Below are 24,400 nucleotides of genomic sequence, written 5' to 3' on the forward strand. Positions count from 1 at the left end.
GGGTTCAAGGCACTGTTTGATTGTTGTCCTCTGAGTTCAGCTCCCTTCCAGGGTCTCATAGCCTTGGTGCAATCCCCACAGCTGATGTCACCAGTCCAGGGTCCTGCCATGTCTGGTCTCCTTCTTTGCTGCACACTGACCTTCTTCCCCAAAGACCCTGGGCAGGAAATCCTGGTGGAGATCCCTCAGGGAGTTTCTGGGTCCATCTGTGTGGTGCAGGAGGATTTCTGCAGAGCAGATTATTGCTGTGCATCTTTACTGCTAAAGTCTTTGAGAGGGAACTAATTTCCACAGCAGGTCACAGCTAATGGAAATGGAAGAAAGGTTCCCACTTCTGTTCTCCCCCTCTCCTGCTGGCAGAGCTGACAGGATGGAAACCCATGGCTTGCTGGAGACAGCTTGCTTCATCCATTTTGTGGTCCTATTAATAGTGTTTGCTGGCTTACACAGCTTATTTCTTCTCAATTTTGCATTTATTTGAAAAAACTCCAGCCCCCTCTATTGAATTAGACCTGTAAGATGCAACCCTGTAAGCCACAACACCCTGTTGAAAAGGGGCAGGGTGGGAGGGATGGTGGCATCAAAAAGCAGCAGCTGGTTTAATGCTCTCCTGCCATCAACAAAACAAACTAGATTTGGAGTTGAGTTCACTTTTAACAGCCTGATTCCCACCAGCACTGCAAGAGAAGTGTGATTGTTCTTCCCAAGCCTGTTCTCCTGCAGGCACCACTGCACTTCCTGTCAAATCATGTCTAAAACAAATCCTGCAAACTTTATTTTTATGCACATTAATTTCTTTCCACTTATGTGCTGCAAATATAGAACTGCAGAAGTATTTTATAGAGACTGAAATTTGGAGTAGGTGATTGTGAAGCGTTGTGTGAAAGGAAAACCAGCCCTGACTTGCCTATAAAATTTAGGTTAAGACAGGTACTACCATGGGAATATCAACTCTTTTCCCAGCAGGAAAAGCAAGCTGGATGTCAGCAGGTTCGAAGGAAATTAGATGTAAACCAGAGAACACAGCTTTGCCATTGTATGGCCCAATGGACCACAGCCAAGGCATGGTCCAATGCACTGCATAAATCCTGAATGTTGTGTTCTTCTCACCCCTCATCTCACAGAGGGGACTCAAATAAGAAGTAGTAGAGCAAGGAAAGGTTGAGAGCAGGACAAAAGGTAGGATCAGAGGTCTGGGATGGATTTTGTTTGTCAAGCTAGGACTCTTTACCCTAAAAAACTGTTTTAAATGGGTTCACACTAAAAGTCTCCAAGGTAAGGACTGGCTGGAAAGGAGAGGGATTGGAGAGGGATTGATTATTCCCTGCCTTTTCCAATACAGAAAGTAAGGGGCAGCAGGTGAGGCTGCTGATGTTGGATGAGGCTGAAATCAAAAGAAATCCTCCACCCTGGGATGTCCCTGACAAAGGACACTGGGGATGCAGAGCCTGGACAAATGCTTGGGAGAGAGGCTCATTGTGGGTTACCCAATAGACAGCAACAGGCTCAGGAAATCTATTTAGTTAAAAATAGACCGAGCATTAAGGGAGAGTGTCATATCTGATTTTCTTGTCATTATTACTTAGCCATGTGCTCACAGCCAGTGTTGGAGACAGGATGGTTGCCTGCATGGACCTTTGCTTTGAACAAAACCTGTCATTTTTGTATTCTTAAATGTGAGAGCTCATTACAATGTGTCATTTTAAGGAAGCCATTTGTTACAAAACTCCACATCCATTTCCTCTGAACTGCTATTAATTTTCCAATTATCTCATTCTTTAATGCTGGGCACTTTAATCTTTCTTAGCTATTCAGTCTGCACAAGGACATTTATCCCAACAACAATCCTGTGGCTTTTCACAGGAGAACATTTATCCCTCTTGGAAAAGGGATATGGCCAGGAAAGATGTTTTACCCTGGGCAACCACCTCAGTTTGTGTTCCAGCTTTAGGAAAGCAAGGAGTGACCCAGGTTTGGGGCCCAGGAGAATTTGCACAGAGGCAGCTTCCTTCCCCTGACATTTCCTTGGGGATGTCACCTTGGGCTCTGCACAGTGGGATGTGACCCATGTTTTTAATTGTATCAAAATTATCCTGGCTATGGCAGTGATGGGTGTCAGATTAAAATGGAAGGACCTGAAGTAAGGCATCAATTATAGCAATGGCTGTTCCACCACTGCTCTGACTCATTTCCTCCTGCATCCAGGTGACTTGAGACATGTATTTTAATGACAGGAATGTCATTTACAGCTCATTGCTCAGGACAGGAATATTCAACCCCAGCCCCCAGGAATATTTTGTGTCAATTTTAAAAGTGACTGATAGGAAACACCCTACCTTAAATTTTGCATTCAGTGTTGGTGTTAAGGCATAATGTTTTGAAGCCCCATAGCTGCAGCCCAGCACCTCTCCCTAGGACATCAGTCAGTGAGTTTACCTCGTGCTTGTGCTGGTTGATTGTTGAAGAATGGCAGCAGTTCTTCTGTGACCATGCCTGTAAGCCAGGAGCCCCCAGAGCTCAGCATCTCATCCCTGGTGTGCCTGAAGAGGGGTCAGGTATTGAAAGGACAAAGGGAAACAGCCTCAGGTTGAGGCAAGGGAGGTTCAGTTGGATATTAGGAAAAAATTCTTCACTGAAGGAGTGGCTAAGAACTGGAACAGGCTGCCCAGGGCAGTGGTGGAGTCACCATCAGTGGTAGTGCTCAAAAAACAAGCAGACATTGCACTTTGGCATTGAGGCATTGGGTCAGAGGTTGGACTTGATGATCTTGGAGGTCATTTCCAACTGAAATGATTCTCTGGTTCTGTGCTGTGGTGGCACTCAGCTGTGGTGCTGCCATGTGGAAGAGCAGCATGCACCCAGCTCCTCTGAGAGTGCTGTGCCTCTCCCCAGAGGCAGCTGCCCAGCAGGAAGGTTTTGTTCTGCATTTCATGCTGCCTGCACAGCCCACAGCCCAGCAGGATGTGTGGCGGGTGAGATCACACGCCCGGCTCTGGGCACAGAGATGTCTCCTAAGCCACAGCGCTCCTCCCTGCTGAGCCCTGCAGGGAGGGAGGGTGGTTGCACACCAGATTTTGGTGCCTGACTTCCTGGCTGGATGCTTTAAGCAGCAGAGAAGAGGAGCAGCAAAGCCAGCGTGGCTTGCAGCTGGGGCAGGCTCAAGCTGGCTCCTCTGGGCACTGAGGAGGGGCTGGGGCTGGCAGGGTGCCCGTGGTGGGTGGCACTGCCTGTGGGCTCAGCACAGAATCTCAGAATTGTTTAGGTTGGAGAAGGACTTTAAGGGCATTGAGTGCAACCCTTGCCCCAGCACTGCCAAGGCCACCACTAAAGCATGTCCCTGGGTGGCACAGCTACATGTCTCTTAAACCCCTCCAGGGATGGGGACTCCACCACTTCTTCCACATTTCTTCACTTCTTTCAGTGAAGAAATTTTTCCTAATATCTGATCTGAAACTCCCCTCAGATCATTTCCTCTTGTCCTGACTTTTCTTCTGAGGTGTCCATTGCTCCCAATACTCTGCAGAAAGAATTCCAGAATTTTTTGATATTTCCCAGCAAAGCTCAAGCCCTTGAAAAAAAAATCAGTATTGCAAAACTTCTCCAAATTTCTCCAGGATCGTTTTTTTCTGTCTGATGGAGAGGCTCAGTCCAGGGCAAGACAAAACTTAGCTCTGACTCATTGCTTGGGCCAAAAAAAGCCAAGGAGACAAACTCTGAGGTGGTTGTGTCCAGCTGGCTGCCTGAGAGCTCCCTCCAGTCCAAGGAGCTTTGGGGAAGGATGAAGAGGGCTTTTGTCACTGTGATATTTTCTGAAAAATCCTCTTTGCCAGGATTTCTTCTCCTGGGAAGCTGAGAAGCCTCAGAAAAGAATGAAAACAATAATTATCTGATTTGCTTCTCCTGTGTTTGCTGCATTGGAATGTGGCTTGGACATTGTTTACCAACAGGTGCATGTGTGATTGCTTCCATGTGAATTGTTTTTAATTAATGACCAATCACTGTCAGCTCTGAGGAGTCAGTCATGAGTTTTTGTTATTCATTCTTGTTAAGCCTTCTGTCTGTAGCCTTCTCTTTCTTTAGCATAGGTTTAGTATAGCATTCTTTGAGAATAGAATAGAATAGAATAGAATAGAATAGAATAGAATAGAATAGAATAGAATAGAATAGAATAATAAATCAGCCTTCTGAGAACATGGAGTCAGATTCTCATCTCTCACCTCGTCCTGGGGACCCTCACAAACACCCCTGGCTTTGCCATCTGAACAACTTTCCTTTGCTTATTGACTTCCAGCGGAGCCATTCATCTTAGGGATTTGGGGTTTTTTAATTAATTGAACTAAAAACTTTTTCTGTGTGAGATCCCTGTTACAACACCACTTAGATACATTGTACCTGGCAGAGAAAAGATTCTGAGCTGATGTCATCACTGGGGTTGGTTTTTTTTAAGTGTTTCATATCTGGTTTTCATTTATTATCCAGATCAGAAAGTGTAAATAGCAATAGTGATACTCTCTCTCTTCAAAGTGTGATGCAGCCCCCTTTCATGCACATGTGCATCTTACAGGCTAAAGGAGAAGTTGAACTTTAGTAGAAAAACACAAATGCCTAAGGGAGGAATGTTAAAGGCTTCTGTCATCTTGCAAACATTCAAAGCATGAATGAGTTTTGCTTCATGAGAAGGAACCTCTGGTGTATGAACTCAAATTAACCTTTCTCATAGCAAGGCAGTAGAGGAGCAAAATACAAATCTTATAAAATTCATTTTTGACTTGGTCCAATATGTGTTCCACTTAAATGAATGCTGGAATAACAAATATTTGTTTATAATCCCAAGGAAGGTGCAGAGCTCACCCTGGGTGCACTCATTATAGATAAATTGATATACTTAATTACTTGTTATTTCAGCAAATAATATATACTTTAATATCCAGAAATTATATTAAACAATAATAAGAATAATATTTTAAGATCACAATTTCTTGTTTATATAAACCACATTGCTATTTTTGGCTTATTGAAGTCCAGAGAAATCAGGGCAAAAAGTGCTAATGCTACCAGGAGGTAGTTTTTTTCATTCCTAGAGGGGATTTTTTGGGGATTTCCTTGTAGTTTCTGGGACACATCTGATTTTATTCAGTGACAGAAAAAGACATTTAGAAATTCCCACTTAACAGATCTGACCTGAATGCCTTGAAATCCTGCTGTGAATCCATTTCTCCTGCCAGGACAACATATTTGGTAAAGAGCTGCAGTGCATGGAGCAGTTCTGGGGGAGGATAAATCTGAAGGAATTTAAACAGCACCCATGGATAAAAGATCTCCTTTTTCTTTTTTTTTTTCCACAGATTTCAAGTCGAATAATTTAATAGAGGTGTTATTCAGCCTTTCTCTGTTACTGTGCCTTACTCAGCAGTTTATAACTGAAAAAATGTTTTTTGTAAATTAGGAGCTTTAAACTCACAGATAACTTTACTCTTCTGTCAATTATTTGCTTTCAGCTGAATGTTTTCAAGTGCACCTGATTTGATTTACTTTTCTGTGTCATAAAACCACAGACCATCCACATAAAAATGACTGAGCAGTTTAAAAGAAAAAAGGAAAATTGAGCACTTCCAATATTAGATCAACAACTGAGCTATTCTGTAAAGACTGGCAATTTTTAAAAATGCATTTACAGAACTGTAGCAAAACCATGAAGACTATTGACTGCAATGCCTGAAAGTACCTGTATTTCTGCTCTGTTTCTATGTCCTTTGAATATTTTAATGCTTTCAAGGTCTGCACTGTTCACTGAGAGAATAAATAGATTATATTTTTATAATATAGAATATGAATTCTATATATTCTTTTTACATAGCCTATATATTCTATATATAATATCTGTTCTATAACCTGTTCTACATCAAATATATAATATATACTATAAAATATAAAAGACATAGTAGTAATAATAAGCCAGACTATTGTAACATATAATTTTTGATCTCTTTTACAATTGCTTGCCCATTGATTTGTGGGGATGAGCACAACATAGGTGAAATTTTGTTCTTGAACCCATACATCTGCAGAACCCTCCTCGTCCTTTTGCCTTTGTCCAAATTCTGTGGTGTCTCCTTTTGTCATTTAAGAGGAAATAGTTTACTTACATTTGAAGCAAGATATTTGGGTTATATCTATAAAATCCTGTTATTTTTCCTTCTAGGTATGGCTGCTCCTTGCTGCAGGTAGGATGATGACAGTGGGAGACAGGAGAAGGCTGATCCATCACTGGAAGGAGTCAAGGAATAAATTAGGGACCCTCCTGTGTCAGGATATGGTGGCAGAAGTGACACTGTGATGGGCAATGCTGCCACCTGTATCTCTGTGTCTCCATGGATCCAGGGATCAGGACATTACAGAGATGCACAGAAACACTTTCCCATTCATTATCAGGTTGGGAATGCCATGCTACATGGCATGTGAACAGAACATGGCATCCCTGACCCTTGGCTGGCATCCTCCTCACTGTGCTCTCAGCAAAAAAGCTGCAGATATCAGGGAATTGGGATCATTTTCTCAGCATCTTTCCACTGGTGTTTCTGTTTTGTGCTCATTATTATGTTTTGTGCTTATTTATGCTCTGGGAAAAACAAAGTCTACAAAAAGGGAATCTATTTTTATCTATCAGCTCTTAAAATTGTGAAACCTGCTGCTAAAATCTCTCCCAGTTTTACTGTCTAAAATACTCTGTTGATGATTATAGAAATTACTATTATTTTTTTCATCATTTCTACTGGAAAACTGCCCAAATCTCTGTTTCAACAGGCCAGACAACATCTTTGGCTGTTGCTGTCCTCTCCTGTTTTCACTGCACACAGGTGATGGAGAGTCTGGGGGGATTTTGCTTTTTTATTTTTCCCCAAATACAACAAAAAAGTGAAGACTAGTTGGGGAACTCAGACATTGAGCAAATTCTTTGCTGTGGGTGAGCAGAGAGCCAAGGAGTAAATCCCTCTCCTTTGTGCTTCTGTTATTGGAGTTGGGGTAAGTGACTAAAATCCATCAAGACAAGGAGGTGCTGTCCTGGGGAGGGGTTTCAGTCAAGGTCAGACACTGTGAGGATGTCCTGAGTGTGGAGAGCAAGGAGCAGGAGTGGACTGGGCAGGGTTTTACCGAGGCTGCTCACCTTCCTGAGGGAGAGGGGGATTGGGCTGTATTTGCTGCTTGGCCATGGGAGGTGCCCTCCTGTGCTGGCTGGGAGGTGGGAGAGCTGAGCAAGGTGTGGGCATTAAGGTCAGGACACCTCAAGTGTCTGAAAGAGAGCTGGGATTTCAAAAGCAGCTGCAGGCAGAGGGAGAGCCCCTGTTTTTTAAAGAATAAACCTTTGCTCATGGGAAGTTTCAAAGGGGTTTTCTTACAGCTGTCATGAAAAATGTACATGCCATAAAAGCCATCTGCTTCTGGGGCAAAGCTCTGCTCACTACTTGCAGGGCAGGAAGATGATGGGTTTAGTTAATCTGAGCTCTCCCAGAGGATAAATTGTGATTTGTGGGGGTCAGAGATGCTCAGAGTCCCCTCCCTGCTGCACCTGGGGTGGGGTCTCATGCTGGTGTCCCCACAGCTGGGTGGCCTGAGAGCTGGAGTGAGCACCACAGCCTGGGAAAGCTGGCTCAGCATAACCCACTGCCAGCTTTATTTATCCACTGCATCATTTAGGGGAAGCACCAACAGCTGGGCTTGAGACCAAGCAGTGCAGAAAACTCAGTATTAGAGTGGAAAGCAGCAACACCTGCAGCTGGGAGGGAAGGCTGGGCCAGAGTGATGCTGCTGCTGTGCCTCTGTGATGCTCTCACCCACAAACTCATCCCAAGACTGTGTCAGCCCCAGCCCTGGGGACTCTGGCCCACCTTCCCCTTGCCCTGCCTGTAGCTGGCACAGTGCTGGCACCTGTGTGCCAGCAGATGAGGGGCTGGGGGTGCACCTGAGAGCCAGTGCTGGCTGCCTGTGCTCTGCAGGATGCCAAACTTCCAGCCCCAGCTCTGCCTTGGCACCCTGGGCAGCAGCTGAGCCTTGTTGCCATCCCTGGGGAGACCCTCCCTCCTTCTGGCATCCCCCAAGGCTCAGCACCCGTGGGCATCACTCGGGGCTCAGCACACAGGGGTGTCACACAGGGTTCAGGGCACAGGTGTCCCTTGGGGCTCAGCACAGCCTGGCATCACTCAGGGCAGCTCCCACTGGCAGTGCTGGGCTCAGGGCCAGCCCCTGGGGGCCTCTGTTTGCTCTCAGAGGTGGTGTTGACCTTCAGGCTGTGCCAAGTGTTTGGCCTTGTGTGCATGGCTTTGTCTGGTTTTCCTCTCCCACTGCTGGCTGTTTGCAGTCTCCCATGGGAGAAGACACCCTCTCAGATCTGCTCACCCCTGGAGCTTTTGCAGTGCTTTAACTCTTTCTTGGTTGGAGGCTATGGTTCCTTGCTTGCCACACAAGCACATGGACAAAAGACACCAGCCTGCAGAACAAAATAACTGAGTGATATTTTCACTTTTGGTATTGAATAAACATCACAGGGTCTTTACAAGTTGCCTCTGCCCCATCCCTGCTGGTTGCTGTCAGAGTTACCAGATTTTTATCAATCAGTGTTAACAGGAGCTAAGGAGACCCAGGGAGCTTCTCCACAGCTTTCCAGCCCATCTGAGGCCCTTTGGTATCGGGGATATTTTCACCCCTGACAAAGGGAGAGAATGATGCATCTGACTCCATCTCATCAGAAGGCTAATTAATTACTTTATTACACTATATTATTCTATATTATATTACATTAATCTAAACTGAATCTGCCAAGCACTCAACTCTGCACCCAACTGCTCTGACTCTCGTGACTGTCAGTGACAGTCCCCACACACACACACTCTCTTGGCCCTGACAGGCCAAGGAAACAAAACCCCATCACTCTGGGTGAGCAATCTCCATTTTGCATTCTACTTTGGCACAACACAGGCACAGCAAATAAGAGAAGAATTGTGTTTTCTTTCTCTGATGTTCAGAGAATGTGAATCCCAGAAATATTCTTGGGAAGAATTGTGCCTTGCTTTTCTCTGGGAAGAGAAATGTGGTGACACTTTGGTACCAGCCCCTTTCCCCCTGTGCAGAGCCAGCTGTGGCATTTGCCCTGCTCAATGTCCTTTGGGGAGTGCTCAGGATGCTGCAGATTCCAGCTTGGTCCTTTGCCAGCTGTGTCCAGGAGAATGCTGAAGTCATGCAGGAAAGAAATGTCTCCTTTGTGGTATGAGCCCACATCTGTCCCCGGCCAGGTCCTTCCTGGGTCATGTCTTGGCAGTGCTCAGGCTCCTGCAGAGGAGGGTCTGTGGATTCTCCCTGCCTGTCTGAGGCAGGGGGGCACTGGGATTTACTGGGATTTACTGGAATTTACTGGGATTTACTGAGGTTTATTGGGAAATACTGTTACTGCCCGTGGATGCGAAGCCACAGCCTCCGCCGCAGACCTGGGGAGAGACAAGAGACAGTGCCCATCAGTCCTGGGACCCCTCCTGGCTCTCCATCCCCTGCTGGGCTGTGCCAGGGCCTGGCACCCTCAGGATGCTGGCAGAACTCACGGTGCAGGCGGTAGGCAATGGGGACCAGGCTCAGCAGGAGCAGCAGGACACCAGCAGCCAGTGGGATCCAGACCAGGGGACTGCAGGGACCTGGGGACAGGACAGAACTCAGCACCTGGCACCACCCTGCCCCAGCAGCTTTGGGGATGGGGAAGGGAGAAAAGCAAGGCAGGCCCTCAGGGGTGGTGAGGATGTGACCACCACCCTGGGGGAGCCTTTGAAGGATGCACTACAGAGCCACAGAACCACAGAATGGGTGGAGGTGGAAGAGACCACAGTGGGTCACCTGGGCCAACCTCCCTGCTCAAGCAGGGTCACCCCAGAGCACAAGGCACAGGATTGTGTCCAGGTGGCTCTTGGAGATTTTTGAGAAGGGAGACTCCACAACCTCTCTGGGCAGCCTGTTCTGGTCCTCAGTCCCCCTCACAGTGAAAAAGGCACTGCAGGGAACTCAGCTCTGAGGTCATGAGACCCTAAAGTGAAATCCATCCTGCCCCTAAACCTGTGGATATCCCAGGGAATCCCCCCTACAGGCAAAAGTCTATCTAGAGCAGTGTGTCCATCTGCACCCAGACACCCCCTCCTGCAGGGTGACCCTGTGGTGGCCCCCACCCCAGGACAAACCCCAGCTGAGCCCTGAGGACCCCAAGAGCTCAGCAAAGCCCTTTCTCCAGGAGCTGAGGCAGTGCCATACCTTCCCTGCTGGCAGCTTTCCTTTTGGTTGTCCGTGGCAGAGGCTTTTTGGACACTGGGGTCTGTGTGGTCTTTGGAGGCAAAGCATCAACTGGGGATAAGGAGAAAAAGAGATTGGAGAGTGTGGCAGAGGGTGCAAAGAAATCTCCAAGAGCAGCCAAGAGGGGCTGGAAAGTTTTTGCCTTGGAACAAGCCCCAGAGAGTGACCCCTGCAAAGGGTTGTGTCACTCAGAGAGGGCTGAGCCTGACCTGAGCCTCCTGGGGCTCACAGAAGTTACCAAGAGCTTTTAAAAGTGTTAATAAAATAATGTACCAGGTAAAGAAGGTTAATGCAGGGAAAACTCCCAAACTTGCTTCGGTGACATTTGCTGCCAAGCATTATCTCACCAGAATTGCACCAAACTATGGGTAGCAGATTTCAGCAGCACTGGAATGTTTTAAGGGATCCCTGGATTTTTTCCTTACTCACATTGCTCTAGTCTTTGCTCAACATTTGTTTTTTCTTTTTCCTGATAAAATGAGGGTAGGATTTATTATGGTGTATCTAAATTACAATGGAACACATTTGTTTCTGAATAAAGTTGGCCAGGAAAATATGCCAGCAATGTCATTAAATAGCTGCATGTCTGACTGCTCAAACCATATTTATTCAAAATTTTAGGTGACTGAGAACTATTTTTTTTTTTTTGTTTCTATCCAGGATGTAAATTCCTACAGAAACTACCATTCTTTTACATGAAAAGATGAGACATCAGGGTTCTGGGATTTATCTGGACAACTTCTCCCTCAAATTATAATAGACTTAGGGAAAAGAAACTTAAAGACAATTCGTTTTATCATGGGAACTAAAAGGAAAAAAAAGAAAATATCCAGCAAAGCCTGAGTCTTCCCAGAGCACCTGCTGCTGTTTACTTTTTAATTGGTGTCCTTGATCAAGCTGCATTTCAAGCCTGTTTTTCATGCTTTGCACAGAGATATGTGCCCAGCTGTTAAAAAACAATTCTCCTTTATCTTAAACCAGCTTTTCTCTGAGTCTGCAAGAATCCAAAAGGGATTTCTCATCCAGTTCAAGCTACAGAGTGTATTTGCAAAAACACCCAGAAAAAATGGGACACTGGGTCTGCTTTAGAGTCAGAAGTGGCATTTTGGTTAAATAAGTTATTTGTATCTTAGTTAAATAAGTTATTTGTCTCCCTAAAAGTCTGCAAAAATAGAGGCTGAATCCCACTTCAAATACTTTAGTTTTTCTGCATCAACTACTGCTCTGTGGTCAGAAGGAAAATGGGCTGAAAAGAGCTTCTGTATGACCCAGATGTCTGTAAAGTCTCTCTCCCCCCATGGCACCTGCAGAAAACTGCTATTCCTGATTGGATCTCCCCAGGGACAGTGGGCTGTGAGCTTTCAGGAATAAATCCTATTTCACTATTTTTTTTTGGAGGGTGGTCTTGAAAGCTGCCATCAGATCCACCCCAGAGATGTAAGGGGTGATGCTCTCTGGCCTTGATGCTGCTCTTGTCACTTGGAGTGGGAGTAAGGAAGAATTACGGGATGTGAGCTGAGCAGGGCACACATCCAGCTTGAGGAATAAATCCCACAATTTTTTTTTTTGAAGGGGTGGTCTTGAAAGCTGCCATCAGATCCACCCCAGAGATTTCAGGGGTGATGCTTTCTGGCCTTGATGCTGCTCTTGTCACTTGGAGTGAGGATAAGGAAGAATTATGGGATGTGAGCTGAGCAGGGCACACATCCAACCTCTCATCCAGAGCACAGCAGGGAATGAGAAAAACACAGAGCATGGCAGTACCAGGTCCTCCCATGGAAATCCTAGAGCACTAGGAGCAATGCTGTGCTCAAGGCATGCCCACAGCAGAGAAGCTGCTGATGGCAGAAGAATTATCACACGAAGCTGACCTAAATGTTAGTGATTTTCTGTATTTTCTGCCTTATCTGGTCTCAGAGAAAAAACCCAGAGCTCCAACCTTACATCCCAAAATTGGGAAGAATCTACCCAAACGAATCACCCCTTTCCCAGGCTCATCACAGCCTACTGGTGGCACATTTTGGAAGCCCAAGGGTGCTGCTTACCCACGGTGAGCTGTGTCCCTCTGCCCAGGAGGAGCTGGGAGGACTGGGGCATGGAGCAGTAGTAGATGCCGCTGTCTGAGGGATGCAGGTGGCTGATGTGCAGGCTGTAGGAGCTTTGGGACCTTGCCTCATGGACACTAAACTTGTCCTGCCTCACATTTGGGCCATATGTGGCTCTGCCCATTGTGCTGGAGAACAACAAGAATTCAAAATGTTGCCTCTGCTGGCTCCAGCGGTACCAGTACAGCCCGGCTTGCTCCGTCTTCAGCTCACAGGGGATTTCAGTTTTATTGCTAGTTTGGCTTAGAATATGCCCTGGAGTTTGGTTCAAGAGTAGAGCTGCATAAAAACCTAAGGAAAAAGAGAAATGCACAGTTATTATTTTAATTTCATTGTTTTTCTTTTGTGCAAAGTACAGATTTTCTTGATGGGCTTAATAAAATCACTGTAGACACACAGACTAGGGGGGTCACATGAGAGAGAAACAGGAGCATTTTTATCAGGATGCTCTCATATTCCCTCAGAGGCCTTTTTGGGTTCCCCTGCTGCTGTTTTGGCCAAAGGCAGAATTTTCTCTGTAAACACTCCTCTAGGAAGGAGGCTCACTGACAGGGAGAGGGATGGAGGGATGGTTTTGGGGCTGTATGTGCAGGGAAGAGCATCCCTGCCTGCTCCTGTGAATGCCCCTCTCCTGCCCTCCTTACCTTTCTCATTTTTCAGACATTTCACCCCTTTTTCAAAAAAATTTAGTGCCTCTTAATTGATTTGCCAAATTTATCTTCTGACAGGTAAACATTTCAGGGGCAGAAGAAGAGACCAAAAACCATGCAAAACATGTCAAAATGAGCCAATTTGATATTAGTTTTCAGACAATAATATTTTTCAAAGGAATTCTGAGACATGGGGAAGGAGAGGGAGTGAGGGGCAGCGGTGGGGTTCAAAGCTTTGGTTTGGTATCACATCTCCCTGTTTGGGCTTTGCAGCTTTTGTGGAAATTATCTGAGTCTTGTTTGGCCCAGGCAGATGTGAGGGCTGTCTGTGAGAGCAAGGATGTGTCCTTGTGGAAAGGATAACAGGTAACTTGTGACCCTTGCTGTTCAGCAAACATGTCCTGCAAAGCTGCAGATACTCTGAGCCCAAGTGAAAAACAGCTCTCTGGAGATAAGGACACTCCTGCTTCCCCCATCTCTTTCCCAGGCGTGTTTTAAAGCTGTGCAAAAAGCTCAATCATACACGTTTCTTTTCTTTTTTTTTTTACTTTAAAGTGTTCCTTTTTCTCCAAAATCCTGAAGTTGCTTACAGCAGTTTTTTCAGCCTCATGCAGCCCTGTTAACCCAGTGGTATGGGAATGGGTTGGCACAACCCAAGAAAATCTAAAGGCATTAAAGTGGCACAAGGTCCTGATGTCTCCCATGTTCCCAATGGGACAGGCAGAGGACAGGGCTCTGGTGACTGACAGGGGTCCAGAGCCTTCCTCTGTCCCCACTCCAGTGACCCCAGTGCTGCCAGTGTTGCAGAGCACTAACATTGCAATGCCAAAAGTTCAGTGTTGCACAGCAGCTGCAGCATTTCACCACATCCTCTGGCTCTGTGACAACATTAATGACTCCTTATTATTAAAATACACAATTTTAAGGCTTTAGAGAAGTTTAAATTAATCTCTCAGATTAAAGAGAATTAAATTTAAGGTTTAAATTCTCTCAGATTTTGCTCTGGCAAATCCCTGTGTGATTTTTAGGGGATAAAATGTGTGTGGCCATGGCACATAGGGGCTTCAGGGTCTTCTTGAGTGCCCTGAGGTCTGGCTCTGCTGGGCATGGAAAACATAACTCTCCATAAAAATCTTATCCTTGACCTCTTGGAGACACTGCTATGTAAGTCAGAAAAGATAAGAAGAGATTCTGGAAGATCTCAGCTCAGTGCCAGTGGTCAAGCCAGGAGTGAGCTGGGATGGAGACAAAGAAAACATCCTCAGCCATACCTTCAACCCCAAAACCTCTCCATTCCCTTTCCTGGTGAATATTCAGGGGCACCATGGGGGATCACAGTGCTTGGCCAGACCAGCCTGCAGCAACTTAAAAATTACCCCTTTTCCTTTAGCATGGGCAAAGCAAATTCCTATTTATTGAGGTTTTCTCAGTGGGTTCCCCACCTCACAGATCTATAGGATATCAGAACCTGTAAGGCAGAATGGTTTCACAACACACCAATTCCAGCTGTGGCCCTTGGGAAGAACTCAGTCTTTGGATGACTTAGAAAATTTGGGATGTTTGTCATCTTTGTGTTACACAAACAGTGGAGAGAGAGAGGAGCTATTTAACTTCTCCATTAGCAGCTTCCTGCAGCCCATCTGCACTGAGGAGTTAAAACTCTGTGGTGTCTATACCACTATGTATGGAAATATGAACAGAGAATAGAATAGAATAGAATAGAATAGAATAGAATAGAATAGAATAGAATAGAATAGAATAGAATAGAATAGAATAGAATATTTCAGTTGGAAGGGACCCACAGCAACTAACTGGTCCCACTTTCTGACCAGTTCAGGGCTGACCAAAACCTAAAGCATGTAATAAATAGCATGAGCCAAAATTATTTGAAACAGGTAATAATACCCTGTAGATCTACATTGTGATGGTATATTTAATCTTCCATCATCCAGCTGCTGGAGTGTGGTGCAGGAGAGGCTCCAGCAGGATTTTAGGTGCCCTCAGCCCTTAAGAGATGTGTCCCTCTTACCTGGGATCTGGAGGCAGATGCAGAGATGGAGCCATGGCCGGGCCATGGTGGCGGACTTGGTGACAGAGGGGTTTTGTGCCAGCTCCCCCTTTCCACTTGCTGTCACCTCTTGGTGGCAGGGCTGGCTTCACCTCAGGAAGTCCTTGCCTCTCTCTGTGCAGATCTCCCACCAGCAGCTGCCAAAGAGCCTCTGCCACAGCAGCACCTGGAGCCTCAGCCCAGCAGCTTCTTCTGCTCCGAGCCCCAAACCCAAGAGTCCGTCAGGGCTGCAGCTCTTTGCTCTCCTCCAGCACTTCAGGTCACCCTTAAATCCTCTTTAGAAAAATAAAACCAAGAAAACTCACTTATTTTTAATTTCTTCAGATTTCTTCATATTTCTTCATATTTCACCACTTATTTATTCCTCTTTATTTTAATCTACTTCTATCCTATCAAAAAATTACAAATGTAGGACCATGGCCTTAAAGATAAAAGAAGGAAAGCATGAATTTTGGCTGGTTGTCTCCCTGCTGAAATAAAAAAGCATTCAAGACAAGGAAAAGATGCAGTTTGATCTGTGGAGTTGTTTTCTTCAGCAGAATTTATAGCAGGTATTTTTCTCTGAAAATGCTGAACACCAGACCAACCCAACATAAAGCAGAGATGTGAAGCATCACAGAAAGCTTTGAAATCAAGAGCAAGAAACCTCAAACAAATTTGTGGCTGAAAAACCACAAAAATGAGGAAATTCTGCTGGGGCTTTCCACCTCAGAGCATGTGCTGCTTTGGTAGCTGTGACAGCATGCAGCTCATAGGCAGAAATATTTAAATGATAAAGTATCAGAATGACTTTGAAATATCTGGGAGGAAGAGGTTTGAAGCACTTGGGGTTTAGGATTCAAAGACAAGTACATGAGGTGAAATTACAGAGATGAACTAGTGTCAGCAGTCTTCAATATTTTCCTGTTTGGGGAAAAAAAATAGAAATTATTTTTATTTATTTGCTGCCCTCTTGGCAGCCAAGTGAGATTCAGTTTTCTTTTATGTCCCTCTCATGCAGATACCTGTGGTCCTTACAATGCCCCAGCATCTCCCCAGAAAAGGAAATCTCAGAGGGGGACACTGAGAAACCTCCCCCAGGGTTGAGCTGGCACATGAATAGGAAAAACAATATTGCATCTTGTACACTGTGAGCTTTTGGTCTGTTTTATACCAGATTTTTCCGTGCTGCTGTAACACATCCTCTCCTCATTTCTGTTTAAATTAATTTCCTGCTCGAAGTGGCTTGCTAGCTGCAAAACCTTTGCCACAAAACACTCATCTGCTAAACCTTAGGGTGGGCTGAATTGCTCCTTAACTCTTTCCTGGCAGGAAAAGGCAATTTTAGAGTTTTTAAACCCATTTCAGTGCTTTTAAGCTCTTGTTTCCAGAGTGAGCCCTGGATGTGGGTTGCAGCAACACTTGTCTCTGCTGTCCTCACCTTCTGCTCATCTGTCCCCTTTTGTTTCACATCACCCCGAGACTGGGCCCTCCCTAGAATGAGGTGAAACATTTCTTTTTATTGAGGTAAGGGGCAGGGAGTGCCTGTTATGAGAAATGCCACTGCAAGTGAATTTTCCCTTCATCCCCGTGGTGAAGTCTGTGAGCTGACCCCAAAACTCCCATCTGCTGCAATGGCTAAATCCCTCTTTTCCCACTGCTGCTATCACCTGGAGCAACTTCTGGCTTCCTGGCCAGGATAAGAATTTTTCCCAGAGGTGGCTTTTGCCATCATTACTACCTTGGATAGGGGGGGTGTTACACTGGGATGATTCTCCAGGACATTGTAGCAGCTATAGAGAAAGCACAAGAAATATATGAAATGTAAAAGCACAATGTACTGGAACATAGATTAAATGTAATTTAAAAAATATTGCTGTTTATACTCAGTGAAGCTGTTTACCAGTGGCCAAGCTGTTCTCAGGACTGGCTGTTGCTCCTACAAGAAAACATTTTGGAGGAGGGAAATCTGAAATCTTTGTCTGGTAGCAAAGCACTGACAAATATCAAAGTGCTGTGTGAACGTGCAGGAGACAGCTGCTGTTTGTAACATCCCCACATTGTTTGGGGCTGCTGTCCTGGGAAGAAAATGGGAGGAAAGAAGGGTGTAAGTTGATCTTATCTGTTCACACAAGCAAGATTTGTTGGTGACCTTGCTGAGGAATAGCAGCTCCTAATCATCAATGTTTGGCTCACGGCTGGGCTGTGCTGGGGGGAAATTGGTGAATTTTGGTGTATTTGTACTATGTAGCTGCACAATTTCCAGGGGGATTTTATTCTTTTTCTGAAATTAAAGACAGCCATCCCTGTCCCCAGCCTAGCTAGGTTCCCTGTGAACTCATCCTAGTGGGAAACAGCCCCTCTTTTTTCCAGCCTGCATCCTGCCCACCTCACCATGCTGAAATTAATTTCTGGTGCATTCACCAGCTTTTCTGCTTTTTTTACTTTTTCTTTTCCCCCCATTATGAATTTCCTACAATAAAGTATTTGTTTTGGGGGGCTGGAGCAAAGCATTGGTGTAGAAGAACAGGGTTTAGAGCCAAGAAGCAAGACCTGGCTGAGGTTTCATCTCTGTTAAACTCCTATGCTGCAGAGGAGGTTAATTGCAGCTGGGCTGTAAATGCCAGACTAGAGAAAACAGCTACCACAAAAATAGAGTAAGATTCATTCTCTCTGTACTTTTAAGGTTAGAAGGATTGATTTTGGGGGTCAGGGAAGGCTGCTCAGCCTCCAGGCCAGCCCAACACAAGCCAGTACTGCAGTATGTAGAAGTAGGGGCTGCTCTGTGGGTAAAGGGGTGCAGGATTGAAACTCCCCTGGGTTCCAGCAGCTGTGAACTTTTTTTTTCTCTTTTAAATTTTTTAAAATGGTTTTATTCTAGTGGAGAGTTTTGTTTCTGGAGTATTTCATTAGAGGTAAAAGCAGTAATCAAAAAGATAGCATTTTCACTGAGTGAGATCATTGGTACCTCTTTCTGAGCGTAACAGCAGAAAAAAAAAAAGCAACAAAACAAGTGGATCAAATTTTCTAAACTTCTCCAAGCTAAGATGTGGTTTGTATGGTGAGGTTTGGGGGTCCATCTGGTTTTGCAGGTGCAGATTTACTGCTGCAATTCAGCTGATGCGATATCACAGTTGAGGATCCTGACATCTCATGGGGTAACCCCTGGGTCCATGTCAGTGTATGATGAGCTGGGCTGTGGCACAGAAAAATGCTGCTTTTAAAGACCAGATGCCAAAATGGATCTAAATGATGATTTGTGTGAATTTTCCTGCCATTTCATCCCTCCCTGGCAAACAGATCTGTGCTTGGGAGTGGTTTGGCAGGACTGTATTTGTTACAAGTGTCAGGTGTGAGCTTCATGTGTGATCTCCTCACAGTCTCCAGGTGCTAATGGGGTGTGCAGTAAATGAGGGGGCCATGGGGGGATCTGGAAGGATGGATGGACAGTCAGAGGACAGGCTCCAGCTCTCCCTCTTCAGGACATTTGGTGCAAGCAGGAGTTTAGTGTGAGCCATGCCTAATCCCGGCCCTCCCCGAACAGATAAGGGGCAGTGCAGGTGCTGCCATGTGATCTCAGCTTCCCTAATCAGTGTTGAAGAGGATAAGGAAAGACAAGGAAAGTGTCCTTGGGAAGGCAGCACATGGAGGAGGAAAAGCCACCAAGGAAGTAAACACAGGTGTCATCAGCCCCAAACAACGACCTGCCATGGCTATAAAAATCACCAGGCTGCCCCTTGGTCACCACCTTTACCTTAAAGGTGCGGGATCTGCTGGACCTCTGCAGAGACCATCTCCAAACTCCTGGGACTGCCGGAACACTCAGCCGAGGATTGGTGAGATCTCATTATTGGGCTCCTACTCCGTCTCTCCTTTGCTTCACCCGCTCCCACATCCCACATCCCTTCCCCGTCCCCTCCCGGGAGCCGGCGGCTCGCGGCAGCTGCCGGCCCGGCCGCAGCCTCCTGTTCCCACCTTCCCTTTCCCTTGTGCCCACCTCAGTGTCCCCCCGGGGATCTTTTTGGAGAGGTGGGTTGTGGGGTCGTGGCCTTGCTCTGTGGAGGGGTTGAAGGGGTGGTCAGTGTTGGTGTGTTATGGTAGTTTTGCCCTGAGTCGGAGCCGTCTCAGATCTTGTCCCCTTTGCTATGATGAGTGACATTGTTAGCAGTTGGAAGCTGGAGCAGTTTGTGCTCCAGAAGTGTCTTCCCCCAATTTGGTCACCAGGGTCTTTCCAGGGCCCAGATGCTTACCAGCAGCTGTGCCAGCAGTGGGAGAGCTGGTCGGAGGAGAACAAAAAGCCCAAACCCACTAACAAGTGTAAGAAGCGAGCGGCTTTGCAGGGTTTGCTGATGGTAGGCAGGGAGTTGTCCAAATTGCTGAAGGAGGCTCTTGAGAACGTTCAGACCTTGGAGCAGGCCAAGGAGGAGCTCAAAGTGCAGGTGGACAACCTGCGGGCGGAGGTGCAGGGTCTGTGTGGGGATTCTCTGCGGAGCGCGGTGGAGATTACCCGGCTGGAGAGCAAGCTGGGCTATGAGAAGCTGAAAACGGAGGAGCTGAAAAAGGAGGTTGGCAAGTGGATCGGGGAGACCCACGATGCGCAGAGCGCGGTGCGGGCGGTCCTGCAGGACGTTCAGCGGGACCGGGGCACCGGCCCCGATCACAAGGTGTGCCACGCCAAGATCCAGGAGCTGGAGGCAGAGCTGGGGGTGTCAAGGGGCATTGTGGCTGCCATTAAAGGCAAGAGGCCCCCGATCGGGAGTGGTGAGGGGGAGGACGCCCTGGACCTGCACCAGCCCCACTATGATTATGAGGATGATGTGTGGGGTGCTAACAGCCCCACCAGGCCGTCCCCCTATGCTCCTCTGCGGGAGGAGGTGTGCCAGCTGCAAGTAGGGGAGGTAGAGGCTTCCAAAGATAAAAAGGTCCCCCACGATGAGCCAGTCAGCCATGTCCCACTCCAGCCCATAGACACCAACAGGGCTGTGCTCTGGTTTACCCCTGAGCAGCTTAAGACAGTGGGGAAGATGCTGGGACCACTGACAAAGGAGACAGCAATTAACTGGCTGTCCAGGGTCCAGCGTCTGCCCAAGTGCCAGAGTGGCAGCTTTGTGAGTGACTTGATAGACATTGTGAGAAAGTCCATGAAACCAGACGATTTTGCGTCACTGCCGGGGGATGTGCAGATGGGCAATGTCCAGGACATTGGGGATGTCCAGCTGGCCGTGCTGAAGGTGTTCTTCCCAGAGGTCAACCCCTTAGTGCTCTTCCACCAGGAGAAGCAAAACCCTGAGGAGAGGCCTGATGCCTATGTTAACCGTAAAAAGATGCTCTACCAGATGGCCGGGCTGCCTGGCTCAAAGGACTCCCCCCCTGATTTTGACAGGCCTGAATTCAAGGAGCCACTGGTGGTGGGGCTGACACCCCCACTGCGGGTGATTGCTGGTGGGGATGCAGCCAAAAAGCCTCTGTCAGAGCTGGAGCAGATCCTGAACCAGAATTTTGAGCTGCAAAAGCAGGCATTCCCAGGGTACATGTTGGGGGGGAAGAAAGGGAAAGCCTTGGGCATGTCTTTCCAAAATGCAGGGATGAGAAAAATGCAAGGAGACAACCGAAAAGATCCTGACAGCAAGGGGGGGCTGGGGAAGGAGAACCAGCAAGGGCTGAGGTTTCAGAAGTCTAACCCTTGGCGGGCTGAGCTGAGGAAGCGCTTGATAAAATACGAGAAACAGGAGGACATTGATGGCTTGCCAGATGCGGAGCTCTTCCAAAAACTGGCCCTGCATGAGGCCAGGAAAACCAGCAGCTCCCACCTGATTGACCCGGGGGCTAAGGCTCAGCAATAGGGCTGCCAGGCACCCGCATCGCCCCTTTTTGTGGCACCGATTAAGACCGATTTGTGGGGGCGCCTGATAGTTGATACAACTATTGGAGGGGGGGTGCTTGGACAAGTGATGTTGATTGATACTGGTGCCTCTTATTCAATTCTGAACATGGCCCCCGGCAGAGCCGGGATCTTCCAAACCTCTGAAATTATTGAACTGACAGGGCCCAACGGCCAGAAATCCTCAGTGCCCTTCACGGGGCCCATACCCTTTGAAATTGGGGCTGCCAAAGGGTCTGAACAATTTGGGAAAATAGAAATGAAAGGAAAGCCAGGAATTTTAGCCATCTCCACCCTGACAAAGATGGGGGTGGTAGTGGACCTGGCAAACCAAGCGTTGCTACGCTGCCCACAGATTGATTTGCCCGTCATCCCAGCAAGCCACAGGGTGATGTCAGTGAAAGCCCCTGAGATCCTGGTCCACCCTGAGTGGGAGCCCCGGGTGAAACGGGTCACAGAGCAGTTCCCCCAGGTCTGGGCAAGAAGCAAGCTGGACTGTGGGCAGACTGATGCTGCTGTGTCCATCAAAGGGCCTGATCCCCCTCCTCAGCTTCAGCCCTGGTACCCGGCTGAGACTGAGGACAGCTTGTGGGACACAGTCAAAACCTTGTTGGACCAGGGCATGCTGGTGGAGCAGAAGAGCAGCAACAATGCCCCAGTGTGGCCCCTGAGGAAAGCTGATGGGAAAACGTGGAAGCTGACAGTTGATTTCAGCACCCTGAACCAAGTCACCCCAATGCAGACCTCCACGGTGGTCAGGTACCCCAACATCATGGCAGCCATCTCCCGGGGTTCCGAGTGGTTCTCGGTGCTCAGCCTGACCAGCCCATCATTTGCCATCCCCTTGCACCCCGAGTCCTGGCACAAGTTTGCCTTCACGATTCGAGGACGGCAATTTGCTTTCACTAGAGTCCCTCCAGGTTTCCACAGTGCCCCTGCCATCTGCCATGCCCGCGTGGTGAGGATGTGGGAGCAGGTCAGCCACAGGGAGAGCGTGCTGTCCTGTGTTGGTGATATCCTCATCCACACCCGGACAAAGGAGAAGAACCTGGAGGTGCTGGCAGAGGTGCTGGGGGCTGTCCAGAAGACAGGCTTCAGGATCAGCCCCACAAAGGCCCAGCTGTGCTGGAAGGAGGTCTCCTTTGGGGGGGTGACCCTGGGGGAGGAAGGGCGCTCACTGGAAAAGCAGAGGGTTGAGCTAATACAGAAGATGTCAGCCCCATCTGATGTCACCACCCTGAGGTCCTTCCTGTTCCTTCTGAGGTTGTGCCGTGAATTCATTGAGAGTTATGCAGAGAAAACAGCCCCCCTTTGCCACCTCCTGAGAAAGAACACCCCCTGGGAATGGGGGCCAGAGCAGGAAGAGGCAGTGAAGACTTTAAAGGAGAGTGTGGCACGAGCCCCCATGCTGGCACATCCTCGGGGGGACAGACCCTATGTTCTGCAGCTGGCCAGCACAGAGATGGGGCTGCAGGCCACCCTGGGCCAGCAGCACAGAGCCAAGCTGCTCCCTGTGGCCCACGCCTCGCGTCTCCTGACGCCAGTCGAGCAACAGTTCAGTGACTACGAGAGGGAGGTTCTAACCTTAACCTGGGCCCTGCAGCACTGGGAGTACCTGCTGGGGTCAGCCCCAGTGCTGCTGAGGACCTCCTGCACCCCGGTGAGGTACCTCTTGTTGGGAAAGGGGGATGAAGGTCCCCTGTGCTGCCCCAGGATGGCCAACTGGGCGTTGGCACTGACCAACAAGGAGGTCCCCGGGGACCTCTCCCCTGGTGCCTACAGGGTGGTAATCAGTGCAGAGAGGGATGGGGAGGAGCTGGGAGTGTCCTTTACTGACCCCAAGCCCCGGCGGGCACCCCTCTTTGAGAGCAGCCTCAGCCTGGAGGAAGCCAAGGAGAGAGGCTACGTTGTGTGGTTCGTAGATGGGTCCAACTACCACGAGGAAGGGGTGCCCTACACGGGCTATGCCGCTGTCAACAGGGGCACGGGGGAGGTGGTGAAGGGGAGGTGCCTGCCACACTCCATCCAGGCTGCTGAGCTGGTGGCTGTGATGGCTGCCCTGGAAAACACGCCCTCAGACCAGCCACTGGCCATATTTTCAGATTCGGGTTGGGTGGTGCGTGTGGCACTGGAGTGGCTGCCCCTCTGGAGGGAGAGGGACATGCAGTCTGCTGATGGCAAGCCTGTCACCTATGCCAAAAAGCTGCTGTACCTTGCGAGGCTGGCAGAGAAGAGGGCGTGCCCAGCACAGATCATTAAGGTCAAGGCCCACAAGAAGGGAACAGAGGAAGCCAAGTGGAACAAGGAGGCAGATGCTAAAGCCAAGCAGGGTGCCAAGGAAGGGCTGATGTGGAAGGCCAGCAAGATATCAGAGAGTGGCCCGGTGTCGGTGGCTCCCAGCAGGCACTGGGAGAGTGTGGATCTGGTGGGCTTGCAGGCACAGGACCCCAGGCTCTGGGAGTTAGCGCAGGGCAGGGAGTACAAAGGGTGCAAGGTGTGGAAAGACGTCTCAGGGCTGATCCTGGCACGGAGGGAGGGGGCAGATTTCCCGGTCTGGGTGGTGCCTGAGCTGGTCCGGACAGAGCTGGTGGCCCTGGCTCATGAGCAAGGGCATCTGGGGACAGACAAGACCATGGTGAGGCTGCAGGGTGTTGGGTGGTGGCCCGAAATGAGAGAGGATGTGGAGAGGTATGTCAGCAACTGCCTGACCTGTGCAGCCAACAATCCCGATGCCAAAACAGCCAAAGCCATCCTGGGCCACCAGAGGGTTTCTGGGCCATGGAGCAAGTTGCAGATGGAGTTTATTGGCCCTCTGTCCCAAACAGCCCAAGGCAATAAGTACTGCCTAGTGGTCAGTGATATCTTCACCAAATGGGTGGAAGCATTCCCAGCTCGAAACAACTCAGCCAGTGCAACTGCAAAGATCCTGGTAGAGCACATCTTCTCACAGTGGGGCACCCCAAAAGAGATCCACTCAGATCACGGCCAGCGCTTCATCGGGGAAGTCACAAAGGGGGTGTGCCAGGCCCTGGGAATCAAGCAAAAGCTCCACATCACAGGGCATTTCCAGAAGCCAGTCTCAGCAGAGGGGCCCAACCAGCCACTGAAGACAGCACTGAGGAAGCTCGTGAGCCAGCAAAGGAAAGACTGGGATCATAAGCTCCCACTGACCTTGCTGGCACTGAGGGGGTCTCTGGCATCTCAAACACTTTCCCTCCCAAAATTTCCTCCTGCAAGAGACCCGAAGTTTCTGGAACACTGGTGGCAAGGAGGGGAGCCCCCGGATGAAATGCAGCCCCGCGTGCTGATGGACAGGTGGGTCCAGGACATGCTGAGGACGGTGTCAGCCACCTACCACCAACTCGCCTCAGTGCAGGAGACCAGCATCTCTAAG

The 24,400-nt window shown here is 48.3% G+C and overlaps 1 protein-coding gene across 1 annotated transcript; it reads right to left on the reverse strand.

Annotated features, from left to right (window-relative positions):
• Positions 1 to 8,740: 8,740 nt before the first annotated feature.
• On the reverse strand, positions 8,741 to 15,903 carry CD8B (CD8 subunit beta). The gene is made up of 5 exons (XM_009101390.4): positions 15,108 to 15,903; positions 12,369 to 12,719; positions 10,285 to 10,374; positions 9,591 to 9,680; positions 8,741 to 9,479 (listed from the first exon to the last, which is right to left on the reverse strand). The coding sequence occupies exons 1-5, from the start codon at positions 15,151 to 15,153 to the stop codon at positions 9,439 to 9,441; spliced, it is 618 nt and encodes a 205-aa protein (XP_009099638.1). The 5' UTR covers positions 15,154 to 15,903; the 3' UTR covers positions 8,741 to 9,438.
• Positions 15,904 to 24,400: the final 8,497 nt, after the last annotated feature.

This window comes from Serinus canaria, chromosome 4 (assembly GCF_022539315.1).
Source record: "Serinus canaria isolate serCan28SL12 chromosome 4, serCan2020, whole genome shotgun sequence".
Classification (NCBI taxonomy): Eukaryota; Metazoa; Chordata; class Aves; order Passeriformes; family Fringillidae; genus Serinus; species Serinus canaria.